Source organism: Enhydra lutris, unplaced genomic scaffold, assembly GCF_002288905.1.
Source record: "Enhydra lutris kenyoni isolate GAN:26980312 unplaced genomic scaffold, ASM228890v2 scaffoldscaffold56, whole genome shotgun sequence".
Classification (NCBI taxonomy): domain Eukaryota; kingdom Metazoa; phylum Chordata; class Mammalia; order Carnivora; family Mustelidae; genus Enhydra; species Enhydra lutris.
This window is the reverse complement of record NW_019154140.1, coordinates 6262756-6276233: the sequence shown is the minus strand read 5'-3', so window position 1 is coordinate 6276233 and position 13478 is coordinate 6262756. Positions and strand designations below refer to the sequence as shown.

General features: G+C 37.2%; 1 protein-coding gene across 2 annotated transcripts in view; it reads left to right on the top strand.

Moving 5' to 3' along the window:
• LOC111157979 (RNA polymerase II associated protein 3) overlaps positions 1-12297 on the top strand; it is a 41034-nt gene extending 28737 nt beyond the window's left edge. For both annotated transcript variants that reach the window (XM_022519752.1, XM_022519753.1), the window contains 5 exons: positions 5136-5371; positions 7574-7760; positions 8564-8661; positions 9278-9378; positions 11734-12297. In XM_022519752.1, coding sequence (XP_022375460.1) covers positions 5136-5371; positions 7574-7760; positions 8564-8661; positions 9278-9378; positions 11734-11819 — 708 coding nt within the window. In that variant the 3' untranslated portion in view covers positions 11820-12297. The remainder of the gene's footprint in view (positions 1-5135; positions 5372-7573; positions 7761-8563; positions 8662-9277; positions 9379-11733) is intronic.
• The last annotated feature ends 1181 nt before the right edge of the window (positions 12298-13478 follow it).

The window sequence follows — 13478 nt, the reverse complement described above, 5'->3', positions numbered from 1 at the left end:
ATTCATAGGTAGTTCTGATTTAAGTACACTGTGAGACACATAGTAATTATGTTGTATGGAAAAAGGCAAAAATTGTAAATAACAACATGAATGTGTTTGGATGTGTGCTATAGAATTCCCATGATGTATCATGAGAGGCAGGATAAGTTCTAACAGTGACTCAGGACACAGCAGAACCTGCTCATATGAACATAGCAGAAGGACTTTGTGTGGAACTGGCTCTGCAAATAGTAACTGATTTTTCTCTCTTCATGACTTCACTGCTAGTGTACATTTTCTACTACAAATCTGTTACCTCCTATAATTCAGAATATTTTTACCCAGGGTACAACTGGAGGGATTCTGCATATATCATATTTACCAACAGAGATGGAGCAGTGATGAGTTAGGAAGTTGACCTTCTCTAAGACCATTCAAAATTGCACAAAGCACACAATGTAAAGTTGGAGGGACGCATTTCACATTTACCAGTTGAGAGGATTATTGGAGATACTCTGAATAGGTTAGTTGCCTAACTGGAAACAGGAAAGGAGGAAACAACAATGATTCCACCTAGAGGCGTTCTGGAAGGAGTAAGCCGGCCCAGGAGGATTCAGCGTGGAGTGTGGTGTCATCCCCTCCATGTTATTCCCAGAAATATACAGTCACAGCCCTAAGGTCCTCAGCCTTTAAGTACTTTGGCTTCTGGAGGCACAGCCAAGATGACACAGTGAAAACAGAGAAGCCTATAGGCTCTTGGGTTGAGAGTTTGCACTTTGAAAATAAGTAACACAGCAGACATCTCGCACCACACACAAAACAGAGGTAAGGCCAGGGAGAGTGCTGTACAAAAAGGCTTCCCAAAAGGGGTACTGCTGAAAATGGCCACAGCATTTACCTTGCCCTTCTCTGTGTCCTTGGTAGGGACAAAGCTGCTGTTCCTCAGGGGGAGCGGCACCAGCTTCTGGATCTCATGAAGGCTCTGGGAGGAATGGAGGTTTATTTTGATATGCATAGGCTCTGCAGAATGAAAACAAACCCTCCACTCATTTTTCCACCACCTTGAACTCTTCCCTACTCTCTGGTCTCTGATTGGCAGAGGATTTCCCACATGCTTAGGTGATCCCCAAGGATAAGGGGGAGCCCTGTACCCTATACTTGAAGACACGACAGGGCCCTGCCTGGTTCAGGTATTTTCATAACTCATCAAACAACTGTGGACAGCTTGGGGCTCAGATCAGCTGTAAAGAAAGAGGTATACTTCATGGCTCAGAGAACCCAGCATGGGGTCTTGGTACAGTGCACATCCTCAGAAGTGGTGTATGTCTGCCTTTGTTTAAACAGCCTCATTTTTTTCTCTGCTAGAGACCCCCCGCTCTCCAGCTCAGTGGGCGGAAGTGACATAGCCATCACAGGGGTATCCTGAGAAACCTGAGGATGGGTACAGTGTCCTCAGCCAGGTTTACCCTTACATTGCAAGACCCTCAGTACCCTTGCTACATCTTTAAAAAAAAAAAAAAAAAAAAATTCACCTAAGGCAGAGCTCTAGTATAAGCAAATTGTCTTTAAAAATATACATTGCACATTGTTTTTGGTATACCATACTGTTTTTCATTAAGTCCAACAAAGCCAGTTTTTTTCTCTGCAATATTATAACAAAGAGTAGCTGGCATGAATTTAGCAATTTATTTTGTGCTGAAGAGTCCACAAGACTAAGATTTTAAAAATAATTATGAAGTAAACACCCATGAAATCACCAACTAAGTCAAAAATTGAAAGGTGTCAGCCTCCAGAATCCCCCTGTGTGCCCCCCTCACTGGCCATGATCCTCTCACTGCCTCCTGGAAGTAGCTGTTCTGCATGGTGGATGCTTTGAGAGCCTTAATTTTATAAGGAAGTCAGAGCAGGTATTTTTATCTTCCTTTTACAAAGGAAGAAAATGAAGCAAAGAAAGTTTGTTTTGTCGAGGTCATATTTCAGGTAACAGTGAATTTCTGTTAAATGCTTTTCTAGTGTTGTTTTTTTTTCTTTTCTTTCTTTCTTTCTTTTTTTTTTTTTAATTAATTAAGTAGGCTCCACACCCAGCGTAGGCACTCCAACTCATGACTCTGATATCTGGAGTCCTGTGCTCTACTGAGATCCAGCCAGGCGCCCCCCCCACTCCCGGTGTTCTTATTATGACTTTATTCTTGGATTTTCTGAGACAAGACTTGTTTCGGGACAGGCATAAATCTAGTTGCTTCCATACATTGTATTCATTTTCATACATTATGTTAATGTGCTGCTATTCTTTTCAATTAAGGTGATCAAATGTTTAATGAAAAGTGGTTTTAAAAAAGTGGTTTAAACTTTTACATCTTTGTAAGACATTTTCACAAAAAATTGATAAGGTTAAAAAAAGCATTTGTCAGACTTTGTTGTCCATAATTATAAAAACATGGCCGTGTGGTAGATCAAATGTCCCATGGCCAGAATATAAGGACTTTTATACATTTGTGGGGTTCTCTTCTCCCTCACTTTAAAAACCAGTTTATGTTAATAGTTTGAAAATGCAACATGCATTTAAGTCTTTTGTGGCAAGATCTTAAAACACCTCTGTGAAATGAAAGATCTGGGGTGGACTATTCTGTAAATGTTCCCAAACAAAATAAACCAGTATCTTAGCAGGAAGAGGAAAAATTGCTGTTTATATTTGTAGTAGGTCTTCATAATAAAAATGTGGGCATTAATTGAAAGATAGAAGATGCTGTTTGGTGTACTGTTTTTAAGAGTTGATTTGAGCCCCCTTGGGCAAGTTACCTAATCCCTGTGTGATCCTTACTTTTTCTCCCTGAGGATAACTCACAGGTTAGTTTCGATCGAAGGAAATAATATCCATTAATGCTAAGGCAGTTTTAGGTGAAATGGATATTAATTTCCTTCTCAGTCACATATTTGTGAGAGAACCATACCACTGGGGAAGAGGTCAGGGAAGAGAGGAAGGTCCAGGAAGTGGAGGGAGAGTCCTAGCATTACTTGAGTCAAATGAGAGCCTAGGCCAGGGAAGTCTGCGTTTTCATGGGCTGACAGCCTGGGGGTACTTTGGGCGAATCTTCTCCAGAGAGCATCTAGGAGAGCAGTGATGTAGATCTCTTGGTACTCAGGGTTCCTGGATAGGTGGTAGTAAATGAAGGGTCTCCTGATCTCATAGTCTGTGCTGAAATACTTTATTTTGTTTTATTTTCATTTTTCTGTTTTCCTATAGCAAAACTTCATCTTTCTACTTGGCCCTTCCCCTTCTTTCTCCCTTTCTGTTTATTTATTTATTTATTTATTTTTACGATTTTATTTATTTGACAGAGATCACAAGCAGGCAGAGAGGCAGGCAGGCAGAGAAGTGGGGGGGAAGCAGGCTCCCCACTGAGCAGGGAGCCCCATGTGGGGCTTGATCCCAGGACCCTGAGACCATGACCAGAGCTGAAGGCAGAGGCTTAATCCACTGAGCCACCCAGGCGCCCCCCCTTTCTGTTTATTTTTACTTTTCTCTTCCTTTTCTTGAAATGGCCATAGCATAGAGCTAAATAAAATGCATCTAAATCTTAGTTTTGAGAAAGTGTTAGTTGAACCTTTCATATTTTCTTAAATCTTTCTATAGTGATATCTTTTGTGTTTCACTCCTGTTAACCAGCATACTGTCATCCCCCCTGTCACTCCCAACCATCAGTAGCCCTCAGCACTAGTAGCTCCTAGTACCCACTCATAGGTCTACACTTCACAGAGACTACTGATTAAGGAATTTTTAAATTAGGATCATGTTTACACATCTGTTGTTAGTTTTGAAAGGATTTTGTTTTAAATGGGACTGTATTGATTTAGTCCAGTGATTTATTGCCTGTCAGAAATCATAGTCCCTTGTGCAGCGCTGACACATGCCCATTCTTGGTTAATATCTTCAGAGAAAACTGTTGCTGTTCAGAGTTCTCAGCAAGGCAAAGGCTTCAGCTTAACATGATCGTACTTTAAATAGAACGGCTGCTGGGATTCTGTTAACAGTTTTGCTAATAGCTTTTAAAATTTATGTTTTTTCATCCAGTAACACTCAGTTGTAACTGTTAGAGGTCTTATCTTGCTATGTTAATAGAATGTCTGGGTTTAATACTAAGTTTAATATGTATGTCTAAAGTTTTTATATTTAAAACTTTTTGATTTAAAATTCACCCATACAGTTGAAATGAACACTTAGAATAAATTGAGGGTTTTTTAAATTAAAAATAACAGTATTATATGTAAACTTAAGAAGAAATTGAACATGTTTGACATTTGTAATGATTGAAATAAACAGTGAATCCTACTTATTTTGTTACATTAGAAACTAATTATGGTCAAGTCTTACCGACTTTGTGGACATATTTGGCAGATCTTTAATCCTGGGCTGGTTTTGTCCAGCGGCTGCATGTTTAGAAAATCTACTTAGGTATTTTTTATTTTTTATTTATTTATTTTTTAAATCTGCTTAGAGTTTAATGTTAGTCTCTTTCATACAGAGTGCTGGTTATTGTCTGACCTTGTTCTGCTTGCCTTCAGTTAGTTCACTGTAGATTTGGCCATACTTTTTCTTGGCATTTTTGCCTCTCGGGTCAAGTCCAAACTCCTGGACGTGGCACACAATTCCTTTATAAGCTGTCTTTAAACAGCCTTTCAGGCTTCGTTCCCCCCAACTCCTCCCCTTGCTCTAGCCCTTTTGGACTTCTCATCTTTCCACTGACCATGCTGTGCCCTTCCACATTGTGTACTTTTCTGTGATGACTCCCCTGATGCCACTGTTTGTCTTCCTTCCCTGTGTTCTCTTAGCATGTGGTGCTTTCCCCTTTCACAGCATGCGTCCCATTGCCTTGGAATTATGTATATGTACAGCTCTTCTTTCTCCCATTCAGACTTACATACTCTAGGTGCTGTGCATCTTTTTTTATTCTTTGTATTCTCAGAGTATGACCCCTGTCTATCTTGCCATCAGAGTGAACTGACTTAAAACCGTTAGTCTGTGAACTTAAAATCTAAGTACGTTCTCTAAATAGGGAGCTGATACTAGTTATAAGAACACTGCAGCCTTTTAATTGGTGACCCTAAAATAGGGAACCTTTAATGTTGATTTAAAGAATTGATTTTAATCGTTGTAGAAACCACTCAAGAAAGTTACTATTGAAGAGACCGGTAATTTGATCCAGACCATTGACGTGCCGGGTAGCACTACTGCCGCTCCACAGAACAACCCTAGTCACCTGGCAGACGGAATAGCAAATGCAGGCGCTGCGAGTAAGAAGAATTCAAGCCAAGATGACCTTTTGCCCACCAGTGATATTCCGAAAGCAAAAGTATTGAAAATAGAAGAAATCAGTGATACTTCAGCCCTGCCGTGAGTAGAAGAAATACTCTTTAAAAAAAAAAAAAAAAAATTATTTTGGGGGGGTAGTGAGAGCGAGGGGAGAGAGAGGGAATCTTATGTAGACTCACGCAGAGCATAAACCTCATGTGGAGCTTGGTCTCATGACCCTGAGATCATGACCTGAGCTGAAATGAGAGTTGGACACTTAACTGATAGCGCCACCCAGGCTTCCCAGAAGAAATACTCTTGATACTCATCTAGAGTGGCAATAATGCATTAGAAAATTGGTATTACTGATGAGACTTCTGGTATGTGCTTATCACCATAGTGCTTTGAACTGCCCAACTTCACGTTCTAGATTTTTATTTGTACTTAAATCGTAAGAGAGGTTTTGCTTAAGGTGTGATCACTATTCCTGTACCATAGTGGGAAATTCAGAGGTAAGAAAGTATCTTAACAAATTGATTCTCTGCATTTTTATTCTAGAACTTTAGTATTTGTATTTCACTTTGTAATTCAGCAAAAAAAGTTTTTAAAAGGAAGCTTCAGGGGCACCTGAGTGGCTCAGTGGGTTAAAGCCTCTGCCTTCAGCTCAGGTCATGATCCCAAGGTCCTGGGATCGAGCCCCGCATCGGGCTCTCTGCTCAGCAGGGAGCCTGCTTCCCCTTCTCTCTCTGCCTGCCTCTCTGCCTACTTGTGATCTCTGTCTGTCAAAAAAAATTTTTAAAAGGAAGCTTCATAAAAAATGTAGAAATTAGTCATCATTATTCTAGCCATTAATATCTAAGATTATTTGTGGGCTCTTTAAATTATGTGTGGAATTTTAAAAAATAGTCATGTGTCTGCTTAATGGTGAGAATATGAAAGATCGAGATTAATTAGGTTTATTTGGGGATGTTGAAACTTTTTTAAAATTTTTAATTTATTTGGCAGAAAGAGATATAGTAAGAGAGGGAATATAAGCAGGAGAAGTGGGAGAGGGAGAAGCAGGCTTCTCGCTGAGCGGGGAGCCCGTTATGGGGCTCAATCCCAGGACCCTGGGACCCTGACCTGAGCTGAAGGCAGACATTTAAGGACTGACCCACCCAGTCACCCCAGGGGATGTTGAAACTTTATTCATACATTCTTGTATTGCCACTCAGCAATCCTATTAAAAGTTTTTTTGGGGGGGGGGCGGGGCACCTGGGTGGCTCAGTGGGTTAAGCCTCTGCCTTCTGCTCAGGTCATGATCCCAGGGTGCTGGGATCGAGCCCCGCATTGGGCTCTCTGCTTAGCAGGGAGTCTGCTTCCCTTCCTCTCTCTCTGCCTGCCTCTCTGCCTGCTTGTGATCTGTGTGTGTCAAATAAATAAATAAAATCTTAAAAAAAAAAAAAAAAGTTTTTTTTTTAAATGTTGAATTTTAGTGGTTTTATTTAAAGTGATAGTGATTATTTAGTGATTTGGGGAAAACACTGAACAGACAGATTTTTTTTTTTTTTTTAAGATTTTATTTATTTATTTGACAGAGATCACAAGTAGGCATAGAGGCAGGCAGAGAGAGAGGGAGAGGCAGGCTCCCTGCTGAGCAGAGAGCCTGATGCAGGGCTCGATCCCAGGATCCTGGGATCATGACCCGAGCCAGAGGCAGAGGCTTTAACCCACTGAGCCACCCAGGCAGCCCCAGACAGATTTTTTTAAAAGGAGGAAGCATTTCTTGGTGTCTGGGACTATCTTTCCTGAAACTATCATAATTTGGATTTCTGAAAGGCAGAGTTGTGAGTGTATGTGATGTAGTGATGCAGTATATAGAAATGGTGTGCTTCAAAAAGTGGCCAGGCTAGATTAGTGCAATAGATGAGAATAGTCATTACATAGCCAGCATGTGAAAATTGGCAAAGGAAAGGGGGTGGGGGGATAATAGGGTGTTGGATATTGAGGAGGGCATGTGCTGTGATGAGCCCTGAGTATTATACTTAACTAATGAATCATTGAACACTGCATCAGGGACTAATTATGTACTACACAGTGGCTAACTGAACATAAATAAATATTTAAAAAATTGGCAAAAGCATTATCTGCCTTGCCAAAAATATAGGTGTGTTTTTATTAGCCAGAAGAGTTCACTACGTGTGGAATATAAATAGTTACAATACTATGTTAATAAAGTCAGGAATTGAAAATCTCCATAGACATTTCCTTGTATAAGCTTTTGTGGTTCTTTTCTAATTGTTTGATGCCTCTGATATATTTCAGACCTCCAGTCAGCTTGAAACAGGATGTATGTCAGTCTTTCAGTGAGAAGATTTCTGTAGAGATAGATAAGACACCTGCGCAGTTTGGCACAACTGTTCTTCCTCCAGTTCCTGCAAACTCATTTCAGCTTGAATCTGATTTCAGACAACTAAAAAATTCTCCGGGTATGTTGTATCGGTATTTGAAGGTAAGAAAGGAAGCTAGTAGTTGTAGTTTAAGTAGAAGGTCATAGGACTTATTTTGTCACTAGTACTGTACAATAGTACTGTATCTGCTTTTTGTAGAATATGTTTGTAGAACCCTTCCGTGCCTGCGTGTATTACCTCAGCCAGACTGTTTTAAATGTTTGCGACTGGGAAACCTTTGGAAATAGGTTCTGTGTTAAGTTCTGTGGTTTAAAATAACTTGATCTTGTTTCAGAAATCCTAACTTAAATTTAATTCTTCATTCTTCAAGATGGGGAAAGAAGTTAAAACACATTGAGTGCCTTCCATGTGCCCCAAGCACTGCTTGCAATATTTAGACAATCATTTTCTTATGTGAGCTCTTATTTGCTCCTAGAAAAAGGATCAGATCTTAGGAAGTTTACCAAATAATGGATTTTAGCATTGTCTTTTCAAGTGTGGTTATAGTAATAATCCCTTACAGTTTTCTAGTATACAGTTACTTCTAAGTGCATTATCTCATGTAATTCTGTTTTTTAAACTAGTTATTTTTATTGCTCCTTGAGAGCTCTCTTCAAGTTTCCTGTCTTTGGGAACATCTCTCTGTTCATGGATTTTTCTCTGCCTCGAACAGAGTGATTTACCTAACATTTCCTCCGACTTTTGTTCTTCACTCGTAGTTACATTGCGCTGTGACCCCATTACTCAGTCAGCACTAGTGCATAAACAGTATTCTTCCCTATATTCATGTAAGCAGTTGTTATATGCATAATTTGTGATATATAAATGTTACTGTGATATAATTTTCTCTTTTTATCTTTCCAAGCAAATTGAACCATCCATGTATCCTAAGTTGTTTCAGAAAAATCTGGATCCTGATGTATTCAACCAGATCATTAAAATTCTGCATGACTTTTATATTGAGTAAGTGGAATTTTTTTTGTTATACCTGCATATTGTAATGTTAGGCTATTTGTAGTGGTTTGGGAAAGTTATTCTCCTTGATGTCGTATTACTTACTGCCTTCTGTATAGCAAAATTAGCTCTCTGGTAAATTTCACCATTGCAGAAGTTGTGAAGAGATGACAAGTGCAAACAATAATATGGGAAATGTTTAGGTAGGAGGAAAAAGGACTTTAAAACTTTTTTTTAAAGAAGGGGAGGTGTAGAAGTGATAAATGTGATAGCAATTTAATAAAGTCTGTGCTATGAGATATAATGAGCACTGGGTGTTATATGCAACTGATGAATCACTGAACTCTACCCCTGAAACTATTAATATACTATGTTAATTAACTAAATTTAAATAAAAAAATAAATTTTTAAAAAGTCTGTGCTAAGCCTCACATTTAAGAAAATTATAATTTCTTCAGTTACTTGATAAATCTCTTCATTTGGGCACTTAAAATGTAGACCACATCCAGGGAAAAAAGATAAATGGAGACCTTATTTATGTATGATTAGAAATACTGTGTTAGAAAAACAGAATTATATGAGCTACTTTTAATTAATCATTTGTTTTATATTTGGATTGTTTCAGGAAAGAAGAGCCATCACTCATCTTTGAAATCTTACAAAAACTTTCTGAATTAAAAAGGTTTGATATGGCAGTGATGTTTATGTCAGAACCTGAGAAAAAAAGTAAGTCTGTGAAGAAAGCTTTTCCAGATCTTTATTCTGACATGTTCCTTCATTTATTCAACAAATATAGTGGACATTTATTAAATACTCACTCTAAGATACATATAGTTAAATTTAAATTAATCACAAGTTAAATTGAATTACAGTTAAGTAAAATAAAATCTTTTAACCCCAATAACAGCATTGTGAGCTTTAAGTGTGATTATTAATTACTTTTTACAGAGATAGAAACTGAGGCATAGAGAGGTAAGGAACCTGACCAAGGTCATCCGGGTAGGAAGCCAGACCCAGGACTGATTGATTTTTATTCATTTTTTTTTCAGATTTAAAGTTAGGCAGTCTGACTTTATGTCTGGACTCTTCTACTTGAAAACTCAGTAAAGCGTAATGGTTGAGAGCTTGCTTTGGTGGGACTCGTTAAGGGTTCCTACCACAGATGCATGTCACCGGGCATGGGTGCAAGGGAGGTCCAGTCCCTTCTGTGAGAGCCAGTTTCTTTGTGTTTGTTTGATGGAACCTGAATCCTCAAAGACGTGCGGGAGTCAGTCGGATGAAAGGGCTGGGGAAGAGTGTTAGACCCGGAGAATGATGTATGTGGAAGTTCTGAGGCAGGAAAGAGCAAATTGTCTTCAGAAAATTAAAAGAAGTACAGTGCGGACTGTTGAGTCAGGGGGACAGTTGGCAGATGAACCTGCAGAATTCTATTCCTTATTTATTTTTACATCTCTGTTCTTCCCATGAAGTGTCAGTTTAGGGAAATCTTAAGTAAAATCAGACTGCAGGAACTTCAGTTAGGTAAGAGTTTTGGGCTTTCCTCAAGTTTTCGGAAAAAGAAAAATTATTAGAATGCAGCAGTATCAGGTTTTTAGTTTTAAAAATAACAAACTCTATGTACCATTTTCATATATCTTCTGGATTAAATATACCTTGGGCTCCTTTTCTTGTTTCTTTATGTTTCTAGCAGCAACATTGAATGAGTCTGAATCACTAAGAAAAATACTCTTTGTATTGTACTTAAAGAAGTGGACATGTCATTTTACATGTGATTTTTAAATAGGGTTTAAGCTAAAAGACATTTCTGTTTTATCTTTACTCAAAAACAGTCCCTAAAGTTCCCTGAAAAATACTAACTTTTCTTACTACTGACTGTTATAACCTCTTCCACTGCTTTTTTCGATTACTCTGCTCCACCATACTAACTTTATATTTTTTGATATACCAAGCTGGTAAACTTATTTTGGCCTTGGGCTCTTCGCAATTGGCCATTTCCGCAGCCCAGAATTTCTCCCCCTTGCCAACTTCTTCACTTCATTCAGTTTCCACCAGAGTTACCACTTCAGAGACCCCTTTCCTCAGCAGACCTACTCAAAGTAACGGTCTGTCTCCCTTTATCATCCTCTGGCTTCTTACCCTCCTTTATTTTTCTTCATAATGTGTAACTAGCTGAAAATATTTCATTTATTTGTTTATGATGTCTCTCTCCCTAATAGAGTGAAAGCTCCACGAGAGCAGGAACTGTGTATACCTTGTTCTCTAGGTCTCAGGGCATAGAGTAGTGCTTAGAGCGTAACAGCCTGTCTGTATAAATGCATTGAGGAAGTGAATTTCTTGCTACTGTAATGTGATAAGGAGAAGTGTACTCAAAGAATGCGAGTTGGTTCTTTACACTGGCCTACCAACAGTACTGTCTTGGTTGGGTCACCATTGTCAGCTGAGCTAAACATGGGGAGCACCTGGAATGGTTCCTAGAGTGTACCTAATAAGCATTTGATCAATATTAGCTGGTGTTACCTTTTTTTTAATCAGTAACAACCAGTAGCCAGTGTTAATGTTGCACTATACAGAGTTTTCCAAAGTGTTGATTGTGGACCATTCAGTGGTATAAAAGATGATTTTATATGATTTATACGCAAGTTTTGTTTTAATTTTTAATAGTTATGTATTTTATTGCATATTATAAAAATGTATGGCTAACATTTTGTAGATGTTACTGCTAAGTTTCAATTTACAGTAGTGGATACAAAATTTTCTTTTAAAATAGTTTCAGTTTGAAAAAGTTAATTAAAATATTAAGTAAATAAATTGTGCTCGTTACAGAGGGCAAAATGTTTGAAGTAGGACAGAATGCGTTAAGTTTAAGTTAGTATTTTTTACAAAATATTCTGGTAAGAAACATTAGATTCCTGTATAACTTTCTCAGATTAGCTTTTTAAATATCTGGATTAGAATTTACTAATATAATGGTTATTGCTTTAAAATATGAGAACTTTTATTTGATAAATCAGATTACTCTCTCTAATTTTGTCTCAGTTTTTAAAAAATGGAGATTAAAATGAATTATTTTTCTTTTTTCAGTTGCACATGTATTATTCAATCACATAGACAAATCAGGATTGAAGGATAAGTCTGTTGAAGAACTCAAGAAAAGATATGGTGGTTGATTTTCATTTTTACTGAAATTACTGTCTTTGACTTTCATATGTAAAATTTTTTATTGAAAATAAAGTATTTTTTTTTTAAGAAAATGAAATCATACAAGAACAGATTATCTTTAGACATAAGTTAATTAACTATATAGTGAATTGTGACTTAAGTAATGAGAATGTACTCAGGTAAGCTATTTATAAGACATTTTCCAAAAATAAAAATATAATGACGTATACTTGTAAAGATTGGTATTTTATGTCATTTGAAATTCTAAATCTAGATGCATTCTTCAGTGCCCCATAATTTTAACATTACATTTTCATAAGTTTTTGTAGCCACGTGCTAAGGTTGCTTCATTAGCATACAAATAAAGTTATGGTTGTATAGAGGGTGTTAAGTAGATAAATAAATTGTTTCTTTATAGTTTTAATATTGTGCTGGTTCACTAACAAAGTTACTTATTTACAGGATGTGTATTTTTAATATTTACAGTGAAAGGAGACTCTTACTAGGCTCTTTAAGTAGGTTACTTGAAGAGTCACAACATCCTTAAATTTTCATGCTGCAGTTTTTTTCCCTCATGATATCCACATTATATATCATCTAAAGGCAGATAATAAGCTAAAGCAAAGTGTAAAAATTTTAAAAACTAGGAATGTCTAAAGTAGTAATTAGCATGTATCTTGTGTATATGTGTTGTGTATGAGTGTGGTGTCTGTACATTTTGAAAGCAGGGCTGGTATTCTCTTCCTGGTTTTGCATAGTACCTGGCACAGGCCTTTGCACGTAGTTAGGTGCTCAGTTGATGTTTATACAACTTAATTGAATTTTACCATAGGGATCAACTTTAGCAAATGTCTAAAATAGCACCCTAGCAAATTTTGGGCGTGCTGTAAACATTGTTAAAACCAAGTGAATTTTAGAGGCTAACAGGTTGTTAAAATATTAAGTCACTATCCTCTAGCTGTTATCAGCATCGGTAAGACTGACCAATTTAAGACTTTCATACTGTTATTTCTGTTGTATCATACATATGCTTAAAATTGAGTAATAATCATAATCTGTTTACAAAGATAATTTCCCCAGTTCACGGTATAAATTACTGAAATGATCATAACTTGTATAGCCTCAGTATTTTATAGTACACTTAGGATAGAGTTTGTTAGTGTTATACATTGCTAAATGTATTGTATTGTGGCATATAAAAAGGTAATGAAATTGAGCCTTTTATGTATAGCTTTTACATGAGCTATAAGTATTGAATTTTGAATGACTTGAATTTTTCTCAAGACATTAAATAAGTTGATTTTGATGTGCAGAAAAACCTTCCAAAGGCAAAAATGTTCTTTCATATATTTTCTTATGTGATCCTTAGAAGAAACTTACAAAGTAGTCAGGGCATGTAGTATGATTGCCATTTTTTTTAAGTTTTTTATTTTAATTCCAGTATAGTCAACGTACAGCATTATATTAGTTTCAAGTGTACAATATAGTAATTCATCTCTTCCATACATTACTCAGTGCTCATCATGATAGGTGTACTCTTAATCCCCTTCACCCATCCTCCAACCCTCCTCCCCTCTGGTAACCATCAGTTTGTTCTCTATAGTTAATTCTTGGTTTGTCTCTCTCTCTCTCTCTCTCTCTCTTTTTGCCTTTGCTCATTTATTTAG